This window comes from Muntiacus reevesi, chromosome 9 (assembly GCF_963930625.1).
Source record: "Muntiacus reevesi chromosome 9, mMunRee1.1, whole genome shotgun sequence".
Taxonomy (NCBI): Eukaryota; Metazoa; Chordata; class Mammalia; order Artiodactyla; family Cervidae; genus Muntiacus; species Muntiacus reevesi.
Genome location: NC_089257.1, coordinates 85632372 through 85651438, shown reverse-complemented (window position 1 = coordinate 85651438; position 19067 = coordinate 85632372). Strand labels below are relative to the sequence as shown.

Genomic DNA, 19067 nt, shown 5'->3' with positions numbered 1-19067 from the left:
CTGCAGACATGAAATTAAAAGACGCTTACTCCTTACAAGAAAAACTATTACCAACCTAGACAGCATATTAAAAAGCAGAGACATTACTTAGCTGACAAAGGCCCATCTAGTCAAAGCAATGACTTTCCAGTGGTCATGTATGGATGTGAGAGTTGGACTATAAAAAAAGCTGAGCACCAAAGAATTGATGCTTTTAAACTGTGGTGCTGACACTTGACCTTTTAAGGGATTGATTTGCTAACATGTAGGCACCAACTCGATGGGCATGAGTTTAGGTGGACTCCGAGAGTTGGACAGGGAGGCCTGGCGTGCTGCGATTCATGGGATCTCAAAGAGTCGGACACGACTGAGCGACTGAACTGAACTGAACTGAAGGCAGAGGATGATCAGATTGAAAACTCTCTGAGAGCAGTGACCTTGATGCTTTTTTCATTTCTGTATCTGCCATAACTTTAAGTCATGTAGTCACTAATAGTGGAAGTCCACAAGTACCTGTTGAATGGTTTAATGCCCTACCTCCCACCACCCCCTCAGAAAAGAAAGAAAGAAAATGGAAAAGAAAGAGCCATGTCTGACATTTAAGACGCTCTGATTTGTCTTACTTTTTCAACCTCATTTTCTGCCTGGTACTTTGGACACATGGCAGGCTCACAGGTCCAAGATCACACCATTCTGTTCATGTGGTTTTTCCCACCTGCCTACTCCCCTTACTGTCAGAAGCCCTGACCATCCTCTGAAGGTCAACTCCAAGGCCACTTCTTCTGAGACATTTATTTCTATAGATTTTGTGTTATTCATTTATTCATTCCACAGATATTTATTAACATTCTACTGTGTAGCAGCCAGCATGCTAGGGTTTTACATGAATCATCTCATTTGATCCTTGCAGTAATCCAGTATCTATTTATTCTCTCCTTTAACCAGTATTTATTGAGCACATGTTAGTTAGCAGACCCTGCTGTAAATGCTAAAGGTTGAGTAGTGAGAACATTAGAAAACATCATCCCTTCCAGGGCTTATATTCTAATGGAGAGATGCAAACTTGGGAAACTAGTACAGAAATATATGAACAAGATAATGTACATGGTGGTAAGCCAATATGCAGCTAAAATCTGCTGATGTGAAAGGGAATGACAAGAGTGGGGAATTAGAATTAATCCAGGTGATATGAAATAAGTTCCTCAAGGGCAGTTTTCCGTCTTATGCAACTATGCATTATCCAGTGCCCAACGTGGTGAGTTACATGCTCTGGGCATTCAAAATAGTCAGAGAACTTTGAACCTAGTGATCTGTGAGGTTCCTTTCAGCTCTAACACTGTGCTGCTGAGAGTAGAAAATAGGTACAAGGTTTACATGTGCAACATGAAATCTCCCTTAAAAAAAATATGCAGGGGATATCTCAGCCAGTCCTTGGGCCTGGGCAGCAGCAATATAGTCAGCTCTGACTTCTACCAATCCTGTACAGGAGAAGCAGTAGTTTACCCAACCCCTAGAGTTATTTTCTCTTTGACTTTGGAATGCACTGTATTTTTTTTTCTTTGGATGCAAAAATACCTTTGTAATTATATTTGGCTTAGATGAATGCAGCAGTGAATTCTTAAAGTACACAGCATGTGATAATACCAAAGAAAGTATAGCAGGAAGCCAAGGAGAGCCAATCTGGGATTAAGACTTTGTTTGCAAAGTCTAGTGTTTTCACTCACAGAAACTGCTAATAAATATTGCTAATGTAATGACAGGCAAAAGTTAACTGATGATAACCAAAAGTAAAAAAGAATTGTAAAACCCCATGAACACTAACTAATAGGGTTCAAATTGCAGACTCTCTCACCTAAATACCATTTATTCTATTCAGAATGATTTCCCCAACCAGTATGAGAAGACTTGGCATTGTCTGCTCAGGTGTGATGATGAAGTTATATGGATTGAGGCACACATATGTTCCTAGGAGGGCTCCTTCACTGGCTTTAGCCAGAGTCTGGCCGCAGTGTTTAATTTTTCTCTGGGTGAAGCTTTATCAGCCTCAACAGGATGAAGTCCTCAATGTATGCTTGGCACTCTACTCCAAGAAGCTCAGCTAATGGACCCAGACCACAAGCCCGCACTCTTTAGAGATCTGAAACCTGCAAACTGCTTTGATTAATTTCTAGTTAGGTGTGGAGTGGAAAGAGGAACTGCAAGGCCAAGAGTCTGCTAATCTCAGCCTTTTTTGTAAAGTGTGATTTGCAGTAGAATGGGTGCTACATTTCTGCTTCCAACTTTACTGTAACCAGTTCTTTAGTTTAACCACATAAATGAGTGTGGAAACCCCCTTACAGTCAGCTCAAGAAAAAGCTTGTCCTTTGAATTAACTGTTATTTAATTACATAGTTTTATGATATAAGCATGTCTATTAAATACTTTATATTCAGTGTAACCTGTAGTGCCAAATGATAATTATAATGGTTTGCAGCTCCAGTGAAAGCATGCAGGCCCAGTGTAAGGATGAAGATTAATATATATAGGATAAAATGTGTCACAAAAGCACAATCACCTCCCTAGGCAATATTTACATTTTTAAAAAGAATGAAGAGCTTTTTAAATGCTTTATGCTTATATTGCCCCTGAGTTTTTAATAAGGTGTTCACCTTTATAAACCTATCACTTGCTGAATAACATTTAATGAGTGCTTTTTTTTTCCTTTCTGGTAGTATAACAAGCTATGTTGACTGTTGGACTTTAAATGGTATTTTCTCCCTAAAGTAAAATATTAGGAGTTTTAATTAGCAATGCAGTAATTTTAGTTCAGAGAGGAAATGATTTTAGCTAAAGGATTTTGGTGACATGGCCTTAATCTTCATAGTGTTTGTAACTGCCATTTTTCCAACTATTTGTTTTAATAGTATAACTAAATTTTGGCCACCATGAGGATAATCTGTTTGTATAGCGCCATTAAAGTAGAGAGGGGCTTCCCTGCTGGCTCAGACAGTAAGGAGTTTGCCTGCAGTGCAGGAGACCAGAGTTCAGTCCCTGGGTCAGGAAGATCCCCTGGAGAAAGGAACGGCAACCCACTCCAGTATTCTTACCTGGAGAATTCCATGGATAGAAGAGCCTGGTGGGCTACAGTCCATGTGGTTGCAAAGAGTCAGACAAGACTGAGCAATTAACACTTTCACTTTTCACTTTCAGAGTAGAGAGAAGTTTCCTAGTTCTTAGGGGTGTGGATTTCAGCACAGAGTCATCCAAAGTGAAATGGTTTGTTGAATTTTGAGTATGAAATGTTACTTCCCATCAATGAAAACAAAACAAAAAACAGAGTGCTCGCTATGTACCAGGAGTTGTGCTAAATGCAAGGAAAAGAAAACATGAATAATTCAGGTCAATATTTCTCTGCTTCATTTCAAACTTGTAATTTTCCTAACGTAGCAAAGTAATTTCCTCAGCCATCCATTTTAGCTTGGTAGTGTACATAATCTTTAAGATTAACTTAGCACTATCAAAAGCACAATCTTTAATAATATTCAGGCTTCAGATGATCTAAGCCAAATATTCTTTTTGAAATGCATTTAAGAAATGTATGAAAACCTATACTTAGTATAAATCAAGCGTATTTGTTTAGGTTATAAAAGGATTCTTTATAAATGAAAAGAGGAGTAGTTCAGCAGAGATGGAAGAGCAGGAAGTCAGCCTCTGGTTCAGGTGTTTGTGGAGCCTCTTAAAACCAGGCTTGATTCCACAAGCAGGTTCCTTTTAAGCATCTTTTCTCCCTACTTTCTCATCTCTTAAAGCTACAGAAATGATGAATGGGATGCAAGAATACTGGAGTGGGTTGCATTTCCTCCTGCAGGGGATCTTCCCTATCCAGGGATCGAACCTGCGTCTCTTATGTCTCTGGCACTGGCAGGTGGAAGCCCCAGCGTGTGCAAGGGTTTCCTATAATGCTGGTCACATAATCTATCCTCCATAAAAAACACCTGTTACTGCCAGACAATTAATCATGGAGTTTTCTTAATACTAAACAATTTTATTGTATTTATAAGAGCTAATCACAAAATGTATATCCGCACTAGCTTTTAAGCAACACATTGTAGAAAGACCTCTGGCAGTACTTTTTGAGATGTAAATTAAATGTCCATGTGTCTTTATATGTATCAAACACAATGAAAGCTACTAGCAAGAGTGCATTTTGCAATTTTCAATTTTCTGTTCAGCCCTCTGCTAAGATGCCCTTGTTTGGCAAACAAAGGCTTTGACCACTTCTTCATTCATCTGTCTCTCCTCTCCAGGATCCTCATGTTTTCCTCAACTTAATTATTGTATACAGATGATAATTGCTGGTTGTTCATTCTTTTTCTATTTGAATAGACCCCTTCTCTCTGTCTGCAAACACAGATCAGGCTTTCTTTAATTCTCAAGACGACTCTCATGACAACCTCCAAATTGATGACCTCTTTTCTGCTTGTCAGAGGAGCTTTCTTCTTTGCCCATTGGACTGATGTTTGCTCAATCGTTTCTTATCCTGTTGAGAACAGTTTCCCAGACTAAATTCCATCTGAAGAAACCAGAAACTAGCAAGTATAAAAAGTTTCTTATAAGAATAAAAGTGAACTTAAAAAAAATTGACATTAGCATTAAAAATACATGGATGACAGAAAACAGCAAAATTCTGTAAGGCAATTATCCTTCAGTAAAAAATAAATTAATTAAAAAATTAAACAATAGAATGAAAAGCTAAAAAAATAGATGGATGAATCCTAGGAGTTTTAAATTAAAACATTGTACATACTTTATCATCAATAATAATAAATGAAAAGGTGATAAAATTCATTCTTAAGCCAGTAGAAATCTGCAAGTGTGTCTTATCTATAAGAACTATTTTTTTATTAAAGATATATTTGTTTTATTAAATATATATCTTATATTTCCAATAATACATGAGTCATGCTCATGGCTTCCTATAGCTCTAAGAACATATGTTATTAAATTTCACAGGAAAATCCTCTAACTTTGAAACATGCTCTTTGATTCTTATTAATTATTGATCCTTGAACTCTTGATGTCCTTATGTTAAATGTTGCTGCCAATAAAAGCTGGCCTCAAGCCAAGGCTTTTCACTTAATACTTGTAAAAGAGCTGGTTTGATGATGAGCATATAATGAATAAACTTGTAAAGATTTGGTTGGACCACAGAGTTTGATTGAACCTAAGAGTTTTCAATATTTGCTTCATTCTATCCCTATAGAGATTAAGACATCAGTCTATCATTTCCTCATATATCACTTGGATTACATGCCAGAAATCCATGTACTAGAGTATCAAGGTCTTTGTTTTAAATTATCTCACCTGTAGAGTGATCCTAAGACTCAGGGCTCCAAAATTAGCTTTATTTGCATTTCCCTCAGTGGGTCATAAACTGAGCAGAGTGTCATGAAATGAAGAATACACTGAGGGAATAAATGGTGTAGTATGTTTGCTCATTATTGTTTTCTGAATCATGTCAAATCCCTCTGTGTTTTTTTTCCATTTCAAAAGAAACACCTTTAAGTATTAGTTCAGTCAAAAAGCACAGACACAATTAGGAGAGATATTTCTTTATTTTTTGCTTGTGTGGAGTCAATATAAAACAGCAAACAGAAGAAACATTTTTTTTTAATTAGGGAAATGTCTTTTAAAGCTTTTCTAAAATAAATCATCCTTGGTAAGTTAAAGGTTGTTTTGGTTGAATGCTTTTTAAAAACCCCACATAATGGCATATATTTTAAGAGATGGTGGAGTACAACCTCTGAGCAGTGAACAGTTCATGGCTCATCTGTTCACGTACAGCATAATCACCTGGCATAAAAATGAACAGCCATCCTCCGAGAGTTCCAGAAACAGGTGGTACAAATAATCATCCCAAATGTTTGGAACACTGTCGTAGCAACCAGATTCAAAAGACAAGTGTCCTAGCTCCACTATAAAGGAACAGGAGAAGGATTCTTTTGCACATCCAGGGCAGGCATTCAATGAATGAATGTGTGCAGGCTTACCTTGGTAGAGGAATGAGTAGGTTATTTACTTATTAGCTTGTGATACACCACATGCCCTGTGGGATGAGCTCAAGGTGACTGATGGCAAGTAAGGGTTATCTGGAGATATCTTTTCTGAAAATGGAAATTTCCATTCATATTGTAGTCTTTAAATACAGGAGATTAATATTGAAACTATTCATTACTTATAATGCTATTTTGTCCCCAGCTATATTTACTTTCAGCCTGTGCATAAACTGTCTGCAAATAAAGCCAGAAAAATGCCTGTCTGACCCTGAACTGATTTCATATTTCGGTAGCTGTTTTTAAATACTGTATGTTTCTGAGAAACAACAAGATCCTCTTGTATAGCACAGGGAGCTATTCAATACCCTGTAATAAAACTTAATGGAAAGGGAAAATAATGAATAAAACAGAAAAAACAACCAAAAAATGAGATAAAATAAAATGGTACTGCTTGGGAAAAAAACCTACATATTTCTGTGACTGTTTTTAAAAACATCAAAGTTTGTGTTGCATTAGTTATGTTTTAGGTGCAACCAAATATGATCATTCTAGAACAGCCTTTATTGTTTCATCTTTGAACAATTCTGTATTTAGTAATTTTTGAGAAACATATCTATGAAACAGGCTTTTATTTTCCACCAGGGGATACATGGGTGATACTGTCAGTCCAGGTCGATGGAGGTACCCACCCTCCAACCCATGTTTTCTTCCTCACCACTGCTTCCATCCCGGTGCAGTCAGATAATCTGTACAGGTTTCTAGCAAACTGTATTATATAGAACATACTGTTTTTTAACCTTTTGATTTTGAGTTTATTTTATTTTAAGGATATTAACTTTTTATCTGTTGTATCTGCTACCGGTATGTTTGCTAGTTGTCATTATGCTTTCAATTTTGTTTTTGGTATTTTGGGGATTTATACAATGATTTGTTTATGTGAGATGTATCTGGTTTTACATTTTCTGACTTTAGCACTCATACTTAGAAACAATTCTTCCACACTACAATCATATAAATATCTATGTGCCTTTTATGCAGTACTTTAAGATTTTACTTTTATATACCTTCCCAGTGTTCTTGTCTGTAATGCTTTTCTCATCCAAACCACACCTTACGTACTAAACTGTTTAAAAAGTGAAGATCTGAGAATCATATCTATGTTTTTAGAACTAGTCCAAATAGTATAATGCAGAAATTGGAGGGAGTTTCATTTCAAAGTGCCAAATAATGAGTTTCATTGCCAAAATATAATTAGGAACTATTTTAATGTGAAGACATGAACTGAGAGTAATTTGTTATAATTTAATGACATAAATTAATTCTCATTAGATTAAGACAATGCAGATTAACATGCATATAATTATAGAATGATACATGTCATTATTTGGTGAACTGGAAAAAAAAAAGTGACTAAGAGATAGAGTAGCTTATTGGGTTCTAGTCCTGACTTCAGTAATACTCAGTTTGGGGTGATGGTCAATTCCTTTTCTCTTTGAGCATCAGTTTGCTTATCTCTCAAGTGAGGGTATTGAACTTCTAGATGACCTCAGTAAGGTACCCACAGAACCTAAGATTCCTACCTGGACTAATGGAATAATAAAGCCAAAATATCAGCTTCTTTCTTCTAGGATGGAACATACTACATTTCAGGAGCATGCACTAAGGAAATCAAGGGCTGAGTTTGTCCTAACTTCTTGGAACAGTTCTCTCCCCTCAGATAAATAGGACATGACTTTCAAAGCACTTATCTGACTTTGCTGTAACAAAGAACAGAAATGTGTCTTTGTAAGCTGGACTGTTTTAATACACTTTCAATGATTGGTCACTGTTCCATTTTAGCATTTCTTAAAGTAATGCTAAGGGCACTGCTCTGCTGAGAACACCCATAAAATAAGGAGTTTGCCTTTAATTAGCCTGAAACTTGAAAAACTAACCGTCTCCCCAGGATGATATTAAAAACATGTAAGACATTTGCTCCTTGGAAGAAAAGTTATGACCAACCTAGACAGCATATTAAAAAGCAGAGACATTACTTTGCCAACAAAGGTCCGTCTAGTCAAAGCTATGGTTTTTCCAGTGGTCATGTATGGATGTGAGAGTTGACCTATAAAGAAAGCTGAGCACCAAATAATTGATGCTTTTGAACTGTGGTGTTGGAGAAGATTCTTGAGAGCCCCTTGGACTGCAAGGACATCCAACCAGTCCATCCTAAAGGAAATCAGTCTTGAATATTCACTGGAAGGACTGATGCTCAAGCTGAAATGCCAGTACTTTGGCCACCTGATGTGAAGAACTGACTCCTTGGAAAAGACCTTGTAGTGGGAAAGATTAAAGGCAGGAGGAGAAGGGGATGACAGAGGATGAGATGGTTGGATGGCATCACCGACTCGATGGACATGAGTTTGAGTCAACTCTGGGAGTTGGTGATGGACAGGGAGGCCTGGTGTGCTGCGGTTCATGGGGTTACAAAGAGTCAGACATGACTGAGTGACTGAACTGAACAAATAGTATGGCACAGGACTGTTAAACTATAGATCTTCCTCAGCTTATGACAAGATTACATCCCAATAAACCCATTGAAAATATCACATTGAAAATGCATTTAACATCTCATCTACCAAACATCATAGCTTAACCTAGCCTGCCTTAAACATGTTCCAGAACACACATTAGCTTATGCTTGAGCAAAATCACCTAACACCAAGCCTATTTTCTAATAATAAAGTGTTGACTATCTCATGAATTTTATTGAATACTGACAGTGAAAACCAGAATGACTGTACAGGCCCAGAATGGTTGTGGTGTATCAGTTGTTTACCCTCATGATCCTGTACATGACTGGGAGAAAGTATCCTATCACATATTGCTAGCTAGAGAAAAGATCAAAATTCAAAATTTAAAGTGCAGGTTTTTTTTACTGAATGCATATCACTTTTGCAGCATCATACAGTCGAACCATCTTAAGAACCGTCTGTCTTGCTTACCTATACTGGGGGTTAGGTAGCAGCTGAACATCTTTCCTGAATATACACTGGAGACCACAGAAATTGGAGTGTGTACCAAAACTAGCTAGGAACTTGGGACAGAGTAGAGAGCAATCAACAAGATCCCTGTCATTCTAAATTCATACTTTCTAGTTGGGGAAAAAAGATAATCAGCAATAAAAAAAAATATAAAATCACTTCTGTTCATACTAAATGCTTTGAATAAAATTGAGCAAGATAAGTGAACAGAGCAACCAAGAGCGGAAGTATTTTAAATAGAGTGTTCAGAAGAGGTTCTCTAAATATTTGATACTTGAACAGAGAGCTAAGACTTGGAGAAAGAGCATCCCAGCCAACAACAAATTTAGACCCAAGAGGAGAAGAAGTTTAGAGGTGTTATTTGAAAGACTGTGAGAAGGCCAGGGTAGTAGGGGAGGGGGTTTGGTGAGAACTGTAGAACATCAAATCACAGAAGACACCAGGAGCCACGGTAAGCCGTGGTCAGCTTTTATGAAACCAGGTGCAAGGGAAAGCTGTTGCTTCTTTTTTAAACAGAAAACAGAGTGACTTGATTTACAGTTTAAAAAGATATCAGTGAAATAGAATTGAGAAGCAAGAAACAAATCAATATTTGACAGTGGAATCAAGAATACTCAATATGAGAGAGAAATTATTTTCAATAAATGGTGTTGGGAAAGCTAGATACTCAAATGCAAAAGAATGAAATTAGACCCCTATCTTATACTACTCATAAAAACCAACTAAAAATAGATTAAATACTTAAATGTATTAAGATCTGAAACCATAAAACTTCTAGAAGAAAACAGGGAAAAATGCTCCTGACATTGGTGTTAGTAGTGATTTTTTTAATATGACACCAAAAACAAAGGCATTATAAAAAATAAGCAATTAGACTGTATTAAAGTAAAAAATTCTACCCAGCAAAAGAAACAGCCAACAGAATGAAAAGGCAGCCTGCAGAATAGGAGAAAATATTTGCCTAACTATGTATCCAATAAGCAGTTAATATAAAAAATATACAAACAACTCATACCACTCAATAGCAAAAAAGAAAAGAAAAAGAATAATAATCAAATAATCTGATTTAAAATGAGAACGGGTCTGAGTAAACTTTTTTCCAAAGGCATGTAAGTGGTCAATAGGTACGTGAAACGATGCTTGTTATCACCAGTCATCAGAGAAATGCAAATCAAAACCATGGTGAGATATCGCCTACCACCTGATAGGATGCTATTATTAAAAAGACAAAGGGTAACAACTGTCACTGAGGATGTGGAAAAAAGAAAGCCCTAATGCACTTTTGATGGGAATGTACACTGGTGCAGCCAGTATGGAAAATTAAAAATAGAACTACCATATGATCCAGGAATCCCACTTCTGGATATACATCCAAAGGAAATGAAATCTCTCTATTGAAGAAATATCTGCATCCCCACATTCATTGCATTATTCCCAATAGCCAAGATATGAAAGCAATATAAGTGTCCACTGATAGATGAATGGATAAAGAAAATATGATATATATCCAAATTATATATTATATGTTTGTAATATATATCATATATTTTACATTATATTTATACGTATTTATTCAAACACAATAAAGAAGGAAATCCTGCATTCTGACAACATGGATGAACCTTAAGGACATTATCCTGTGTGAACTAACTAATCAGACAGAAAAAACACAAAAACTATATGATCTCACTTATATGTGGAATCATTTAGGAAACAAAACAAAACTCATACAGAAACAAAGTAGAATGGTGGTTGCTGGGGTCAGAAGGGTTGGGGAAAATGTGAGATATTGACAACACACTTCTAGTAATAAGATCAGTAAGTTCTGAGGGTCTAATACACAGCCTGCTGACTGATGTATTATGTACTTGAAAGTTGCTAAGAGAATATCTTAAATATTTGCACCACACATTCTCTTTCACACACACACACACTTGTATTTATGTGAATGATGGATGTGTCAACCTTACTGTGGTAATTATTTCTCAATATATACATATCAAATTGTCACATTATATACCCTAAACTTATACAGCATTTTATGTCAACTATTTCTCAAAAAGCTGAAAAAAAAGATAATTCCAGCTGCCTTATGTAATGCAGACTGTAAGGAGGAAGGAAGAAGCATGGAGAAAGTTAACAGACAGGAGATTTACTTCTATCTTGGATTTGGGAGATTATGGTGGAAGATATGAGAATTATCCTAGGAGTATAGACTTAGAAAGTAAAATTGCTATATCTTTCCCATGCCGAGATTCTCTTTTCAAGGCAAAATTTGGAGGTTCTGTATTTTATTTTTGTAATGAATGTCATTCCCTTTTATAAGCTCATTTTAAATGTCATCCTTCTTATTTTATTTTAATACCAAAAGCATTTTGTATTGGGGTATAGACAATTAACAGGGCTTCCCTGGTGACTCATATGGTAAAAAATCTGCCTGCAATGTGGAAGACATGGGTTCGATCCCTGGGTTGAAAGATCCCCTGGAGGAGGGCATGGCAACCCACTCCATTATTCTTGCCTGGAGAATCCCATGGACAGAGGAGCCTGGTGGGCTACAGTCCACCGGCGTCCCAAAGAGATGGACATGACTGAGCAACTAAGCACATAGACGGTTAACACTGATGTGGCATTCCAGGAGAACAGCAAAGGGACTCAGCCATACGCACACATGTATCCATTCTCCCAAATGCCATTTATAATGGCAAACTTTTGAAATAACATAAAAGAAAGTTGGTTTCTTTTAAATGTCTAATATTCATATTGCTAAGAGAAGATAAATTTATTAATATATTTTGTATAGGTCTTAATGAAAGACCTCTTTATCATTTTTTCCTATTAAAATTTCTGACTGAAATTCTGAAGCCCAAATAGTGAAGAAGATAGTCTTCAATAAATGGTGCTGCAGAAACTAGATATTTAAATGCAAAAAAATGAAATTAGATTCCTATCTTACTCAAAGAATCTGTGTGTGTGTGTGTGTGTGTGTGTGTGTGTTCGGTCATGTCTAACTCTTTGTGGCCCCATGGACTGTAGCTGACCAGGTTCCTCTGCCCTTAGAATTTTCCAGGCAGGAATACTGGAGTAGGTTGCCATTTCCTACTCCAGGGGATCTTCCTGACCCAGGGATTGAGCCCACATCTCTTGTGTCTCCTGTACTGGCAGGCAGATTCTTTACCACTAGACCCACTGTATAGAACCTACAATAGAAGACTTTCCTTTTGGACTCTGTTCCATTTTCTTCCCCCAGGCATACAATTACCCATGCTAGCTGCAATGATGTGAAAAATCACCACGCAGTTTTTTACTGAGGAATGGGCTCTGATGGTCCAATCATTCCCAGAAGACGGCTATATAATATAGAGCACACTGTCTCTCTGCGAATTGGTCTTCTAATACTGTAACTAAAATAAAGAGATTAACCTTCATATCTTTTTAGCATTTTAGATAATCCTAAGAGTTCTTTCCACTTCCAAAATTTTAAGATGGTTCCTCTTCTGATTTTCCTATGCCATTGAGGCAATCCATTACTTATTTAGTTAATTACACAATACTATATAAGTCAGCCATTTTTATGCTGATAATTTCCCAGTTTTATATCTCAAGTTCAGGATTCTCTCATGAGGTTGATTCTCATATAACAAATGGCTTCCTGAACATGTCTGGATGTTATATCAGTACTACAAATACTTTATGTCCAACATGACTGATTCATTAACTTTCCCCATCAACTCGCTCCTTTTTCTGTATACTCTCTTCATATAGAGAGCATATATGAGCATATTGTAAGCATATAGAGAGCAATCATAGGTTGCTCTCTCTTTGATTGTCTTCTACTATACCATTCTAGCAAATAACCATCTGCTTGCTTGTCTACTTATCTGAGTCTACAAAACTCAGGTCAAGTTACCTTCTTATGCAAAATTTTTCTAAGCCCACTTCCTAGGCAAGAAGAATTTCTTACTGCCTGTGGTATCTCGAGTTATCAGAGCACCTGCCTGAGTTTGTTCACCTGTTTATTTATTTGTCTACATTTTGAACTCCTTGAGAGGAATTATAGATTCTTATCTCCTTGTGCTTCTATGCTCATCTTAGAATATATCACATGAGATGATTAACAAATATATCATGAATGAGTAAAAATGAAAATTCTCTGATCTGAGAATTACTCATGTCCCATTTTTTAATCTGAAATATATTCTCACACTAATAGCATCTCCAAGACAGGGAGAAGCCATTGGTTTTCTTGCTTATTTTGACTTGTTTACCAGTTTATGAAAACTCATATAAATGTTTATCTTCATTTGCTTGTACCCATCCTTCCATGATATATCAGTGTTCTTTCCATGTACATTCTGTCTTGCAGAGTGCAGAGATTTTTCTTTCTCCTCTCTTCCTTGAGATTGAGATTAGAATGATGATGCCCAGCCAGTTTTTAATAGATGTTCATTCCTGAACCCCACATTTGCCTTAGTTCCCTCTGGAAAACAACTAAAGTTTCTTCTATGTAGACATTTTTTTATAAACCAATTTTATCATCAGCAGTTAGGAAATACACTTCCAGCTCTTCAAAATGTTAATGGAATTTAGACATGATTCTTAGGTCTCATTCAGTAAGCATACTTGGGTGAATAAGCTGTCAAATTTGAGTGGCTGAATTTTTCTCAGTGTCGTCTTAAAATACCTCCTACTCCCTGATCAGGCGAGAAGAAATTAACCAAAGTGATTTATTTTAGCAGTGTCAAGAAATCATGTGTGACTTGTGAAAATGATAGAGTCAGCTTTACTTCCCATTATGTCTTTGAAATTTACAGGTACTGGAATAATTAACAGGCAAATCAGAAAGAACTTTGCCTTATAAAAGAAGTTTCTTTCTCTGAGGTCACCATTCCTTTAAGAGTTTGAGTCTGCTCCTCACTTTCTTTCCTTGAGTGGGTAGTGCTTTGTCACTCCCACAGCCATTTCCTTCCTCCTGCCTGTCTTTCTGACATTTCTTGATAGAGTCAGGAATAGCATTTTGTCAGTTAATTTATCTTTAAAAGGTCACAGATTATCATAGACTAGCTTGACAGAAATGAACATAATACAGAACATAGTTCAAACCAAGTAAACACTAACACTGATAATAATTATTATTAATCTTTATTAGGTTCTAGTTATAATTACATAATTATTGCAGTCAATCCTCAAAATGACCCTGTAATTTAAGCATCCTACGTCAGCCTTTTACAGGGCCTCCCAGGAGGCTCAGTGGTAAAGAATCCACCTGACAGTGCAGGAGATGTGGGTTTGATCCCTGGGTTGGGAAGATCCCCTGGAGAAGGAAATGGCAACCCACTCTAGTATTCCTGCCTGGAGAATTCCATGGACAGAGAAGCCTGGCGGATTACAGTCCGCAGGATCACAAAGAGTCAGACATGACTGAGCGTAGCACGGCATGTCATGATGTAAAAGCACATTCCTTTTGCAGACAGGAAGAGAAGGATTAGAGAGGAGAGGCCACGTGGCCAATGGATGACTGAGTTAAAATTTGAACTCCTGTCCTCACATTTTTTTTCATTTCACAAATGTTTATAAGAATATTTGAATGCAATTGTCCATGTCTTGAATGACAAGGGCTCTTGAGGAGAGGTGCTTAAGGCAGATGGTGATCTGCTCAGCAGGCGTGTAGCCTGTATTCCCCTTGTCACATAGTTGGAAGCAAATTCAGATGGCTGAGATGAAACTGTGCATGTAATGAGTTGAACAGGAGTTTGCCTGACTCGCATGAATGTTTCTTTGCCTTCTAGGAAGATTTCCAACCTGCAGCAGCCTCAGAGACCAACTGGGAGTCAGTCACAAGCTCTATCTCAGTAAGTAATTTATTTTTCTGTTGCCTGCAAAAACAACTGATGGAGTAGTAGCTAAGGTCAATCCTGGGATGACTTTAGCTGCATGAAGGATCTATGGCTTGATCCAAAGCCAGATCTCAAGCATGATGTGTTCTTCCACTTCTTTTAGGTTACAGTGGGCTATGTCAGATGCCCTTTTGCCTTCTCTTTCAGAAAGGTTTCCAGGAAATGTCAGTACCCATTGTGGGAACACAGGAGACAATGACTTAAATATTTATGAGTTTCAAAGCAGACATTCCAACTAAAGGACTATCCAACCATATAAAATATATGAAACAGGTCCAAGGCCCAAGCTCAAGTGGGGAATTTTGAAATAGTTTTTTGGATATTCCAGGGGAAGCTGTTAACCTTTCCATTTTCAATGGTCTTTTCATATGTGAAAAAGTCCCAGTGTTAATCGCAAGATAAAACTTAAGTGCAAGCCAGACTTGTATTCTGTGTGTCTTAGAAATAAAACATAACTCACCCTGAAACTTAAAATGGTTTGTGCTCCATTTGTGTTCCTCCAAATTTAGTCATTTCTCAGTATTCTGTCTACTTATCTACTTTGTACAGAAAGAGCAGGTTTTGTTTTCACCAATCCTGTGGTTAGCACTTGTGTACCAATAAACTAAAATATGATAAATGCAATTGTTCATTATTAAGATTAAGAGCATGGAGAAAAGTTGGCTATGATTCTAAAGTATGTTAGTGTGGCTGAGTCAACATTGATTTTTTTTTTTTCCCCTGAAGTGAAAGTGTATCTTTTGTTCTTGGGGGGATTTTTAAAAAATATCCTGAGATGCCAGGATTTCCTCTTCTATGGATTCTGTGACTCTTTAATTCACCAAGTGTGGCTGCTAGACTAGAATATGATCTGATGGAGATCAGCAAGGTCTCTAATGGTGATTTTATAAAAACTTTGTTCATCTCTGACAGTTGGGAATGCATGCTCTGAAATTAACTGGGTATAGGCAATTATTGTCAGGTAGGAGAAAATTAAAATAATGCTGGGGTACTCGGGAGCTAAGAGGCTAGGCAGGAGGTGTGGGCAGTTAGAGGCTGACTGACAATTTAAGGTACATGCCAGTGGCAGCTTTTTCCACCAGGACTGAATGTTCTGTTCTGTCAGGAGATCCTCTGACTTCCCAAGTATCTTGTGCATGGTAGCTCAGGGTTGTCTCATCATTCCTTGCCCCAAGGGCAGAAATTAATAAGCTTGAAGTCCCCTTCTAACTCAGGATGGCCCAGGTCCTCTTAAAGAGAAGGATCGTCCCGTCCATTTGGTGCATTTGTGCAAGCTCAGCCTTATGTCTGAATCCACTGGAAACTCTTCCAGATTGAGTTCTAAGTCCAGGTTCTGCTGAGTCCTCTTGGAAGATGAGGGAGACCTCATTTCTTTCCTCAGCATTCTGATTTTCAAGAACCTTCTGAAGCAGGAACAAGAGCCCTTGGATCTCCCATTAGCTTCTATGTAAACCATTCTTTGCTTTTGTTGAGACTGGTGTACAGTTTTCAGAGCATTTTTTTTTTTTTACAAATTTTTATCATTTTAAAGTAATTCACTTAGCTTTTAGTTTGATTTTTATGAACGTATAACAAAATCTGAATGAGATCAAATTTATAGTGCCATTGAAAGAAGCACAATCAACTAGTAATTCCCTCAAAAATAGTTTTGAAATAATTGCCTCAGAAACAAAAATGTTCTCCTTTGCTGAGTAGGTGACCTAGTCAGTCATAAGTATTTTCTTAATCATCGCTACTGTGTTAGTCAGTCATGTCTGACTCTTTGTGACCCCATGGACTATAGTCCACCAGGCTCCTCTGTCCATGGAATTCTCCAGGCAACAGTATTGGAGTGGGTAGCCATTCTCTTCTCCAGGGGATCTTCCCAACCTAGGGATCAAACTCAGGTCTCCTGCATTGCAGATTCTTTACCATCTGAACCACCAGGGAATCCCCAACCATCATTAGTATTTCAAGTCAAAACTTGAAAAGAGCAGCAAAATTCATACACAAAGTCACTTTTACATTGTACCTATAGTTTGTATTTGCTCTTCAAACTAATATTAGAAGGGCTTAGATTCCCCCCTCATCTTCAAGGACTAAGAGCACCTCCACAGCTTTCTCTTGGAGAGACGTCTGAATACACACGATACCTTAGGTACTATTAAGGCTAAGCCCAGGAAGCTCTTTGCCAGGAGTTCCCCAGAATCTTTTAGGTAGCTTTGCTTGCGGTTGAATGGCTTGATTGATGTACCTGCTTTTGTCTCAAAAAAGAGGGAAAAATGTAATCTGAAAGCTTTCTTATGGTATCATGCACCTAACTTTGGCCAGTTAATTTTGATTTTGTGGGTCTCAGACCATAACATCGTGTGGTCAGTAAGAGCCAAGTAGACTGTAGATCCAGACAATACAAAGTTGAGTGGGAATTTGGACTTGTGTTGCTGAATCATAAATTTAGCTGCCTTAATCACAGTGTACCAAGAGGGTTGTGAAAGACAGAAGTAATGTGCCTTAATCAGGGTTTAGCTTCTATGAGCCATGCACACACACACACACACACGAACACACCCCTAGATTAAAGAGCTGGACTGGTACCTTCACCAATCTATCTCATGTCTCACACTTTACACTCCAAACCCCATCTGTCACTTACTCCCTTTCCATACAGACTGTATTTGAATTACAACAAATTATACCAATAGTAGGTATTTATGCTCTTATAAAAACTCTTAACAATATTGCATATGAATATTGCATGGGACAATATTGCATAGCAACCTGGCATGTTAGGTCCATGAATCAAGGTAAGTTGGAAGTAGTCAAACAGGTGATGGCAAGAGTGAACATCAACATTTAGGAAGCAGTGAACTGGACTGGAATGAACTGGAATGGAATGGACTGGAATGGATGAATTTAACTCAGATGACCATTATATATACTACTGTGGGCAAGAATCCCTTAGAAACAATGGAGTAGCCCTCATAGTCAACAAAAGAGTCTGAAATGCACTACTTGGATGCAATCTCAAAAATGACAGAATGACCTCTGTTGGTTTCCAAGGTAAATCATTCAATATCGCAGTAATCCAAGTCTATGCCCTAACCAGTAATGCTGAAAAAACTGGCATTGAATGGTTCTATGAAGACCTACAAGACCTTCTAGAATTAACACCCAAAAATAGATGTCCTTTTTATTATAGGGAACTGGGATGCAAATGTAGGTAGTCAAGAGATACCTGAAGTAACAGACAAATTTAGCCTTGGAGCACAGAATGAAGCAGGACAAAGGCTAATACAGTTTTGCCAAGAGAACTCACTGGTAATATCAAACACTCTTTCCAACAACACAAGAGAAGACTCTACACATGGACATTACCAGATGGTCAATATTGAAATCCGATTGATTGTATTCTTTGCAGCCAAAGATGGAGAAGCTCTATAGAGTCAGCAAAAACATGATCAAGAGCTGACTGTGGCTCAGATCATGAACACCTTATTGCCAAATTCAGACTTAAATTGAAGAAAGTGGGGAAAACCACTAGGCCATTCAGGTATGGCCTAAATCAAATCCCTTATGATTATAAAATGGAAGTGACAAACAGATTCAAGGGATTAGACCTGATAAACAGACTGTCTAAAGAACTATGGGCAGAGGTTTGTGACATTGTACCGGAGGCAGGGATCAAGACCATCCCCAAGAAAAAGAAATGCAAGAAGGCAACATGGTTGCCTGAGGAGGCCTTACAAATAGCTGAGAAAGGAAGAGAAGCTAAAGGCAAAGGAGAAAAGGAAAGATATACTCACTTGAATGCAGAGCTCCAAAGGATAGCAAGGAGAGATAAGAAAGCCTTCCTCAGTGAACAATGCAAAGAAATAGAGGAAAACAATAGAATGGGAAAGATTAGAGATCTCTTCAAGAAAATTAGAGATACCAAGGGAATATTTCATTTAATGACGGGCACAATAAAGGACCAGAAATAGTGTGAACCTAACAGAATCAAAAGATATTAAGAAGAGGTGGCAAGATTACACAGAAGTTTACAAAGAAGATCTTCATGACCCAGATAATCTTGATGGTATGATCCCTCACCTAGAACCAGACATTCTGGAATGTGAAATCAAGTGGGCCTTAGAAAGCATCACTATGAACAGAGC

At 37.5% G+C, this 19067-nt stretch overlaps 1 protein-coding gene across 2 annotated transcripts in view; it reads left to right on the top strand.

Moving 5' to 3' along the window:
* The window catches only part of PDGFD (platelet derived growth factor D), a 263650-nt gene that overhangs the window by 212016 nt on the left and 32567 nt on the right, over nt 1-19067 (top strand). For both annotated transcript variants that reach the window (XM_065945262.1, XM_065945261.1), the window contains exon 4: nt 14827-14889. In XM_065945262.1, coding sequence (XP_065801334.1) covers nt 14827-14889 — 63 coding nt within the window. The remainder of the gene's footprint in view (nt 1-14826; nt 14890-19067) is intronic.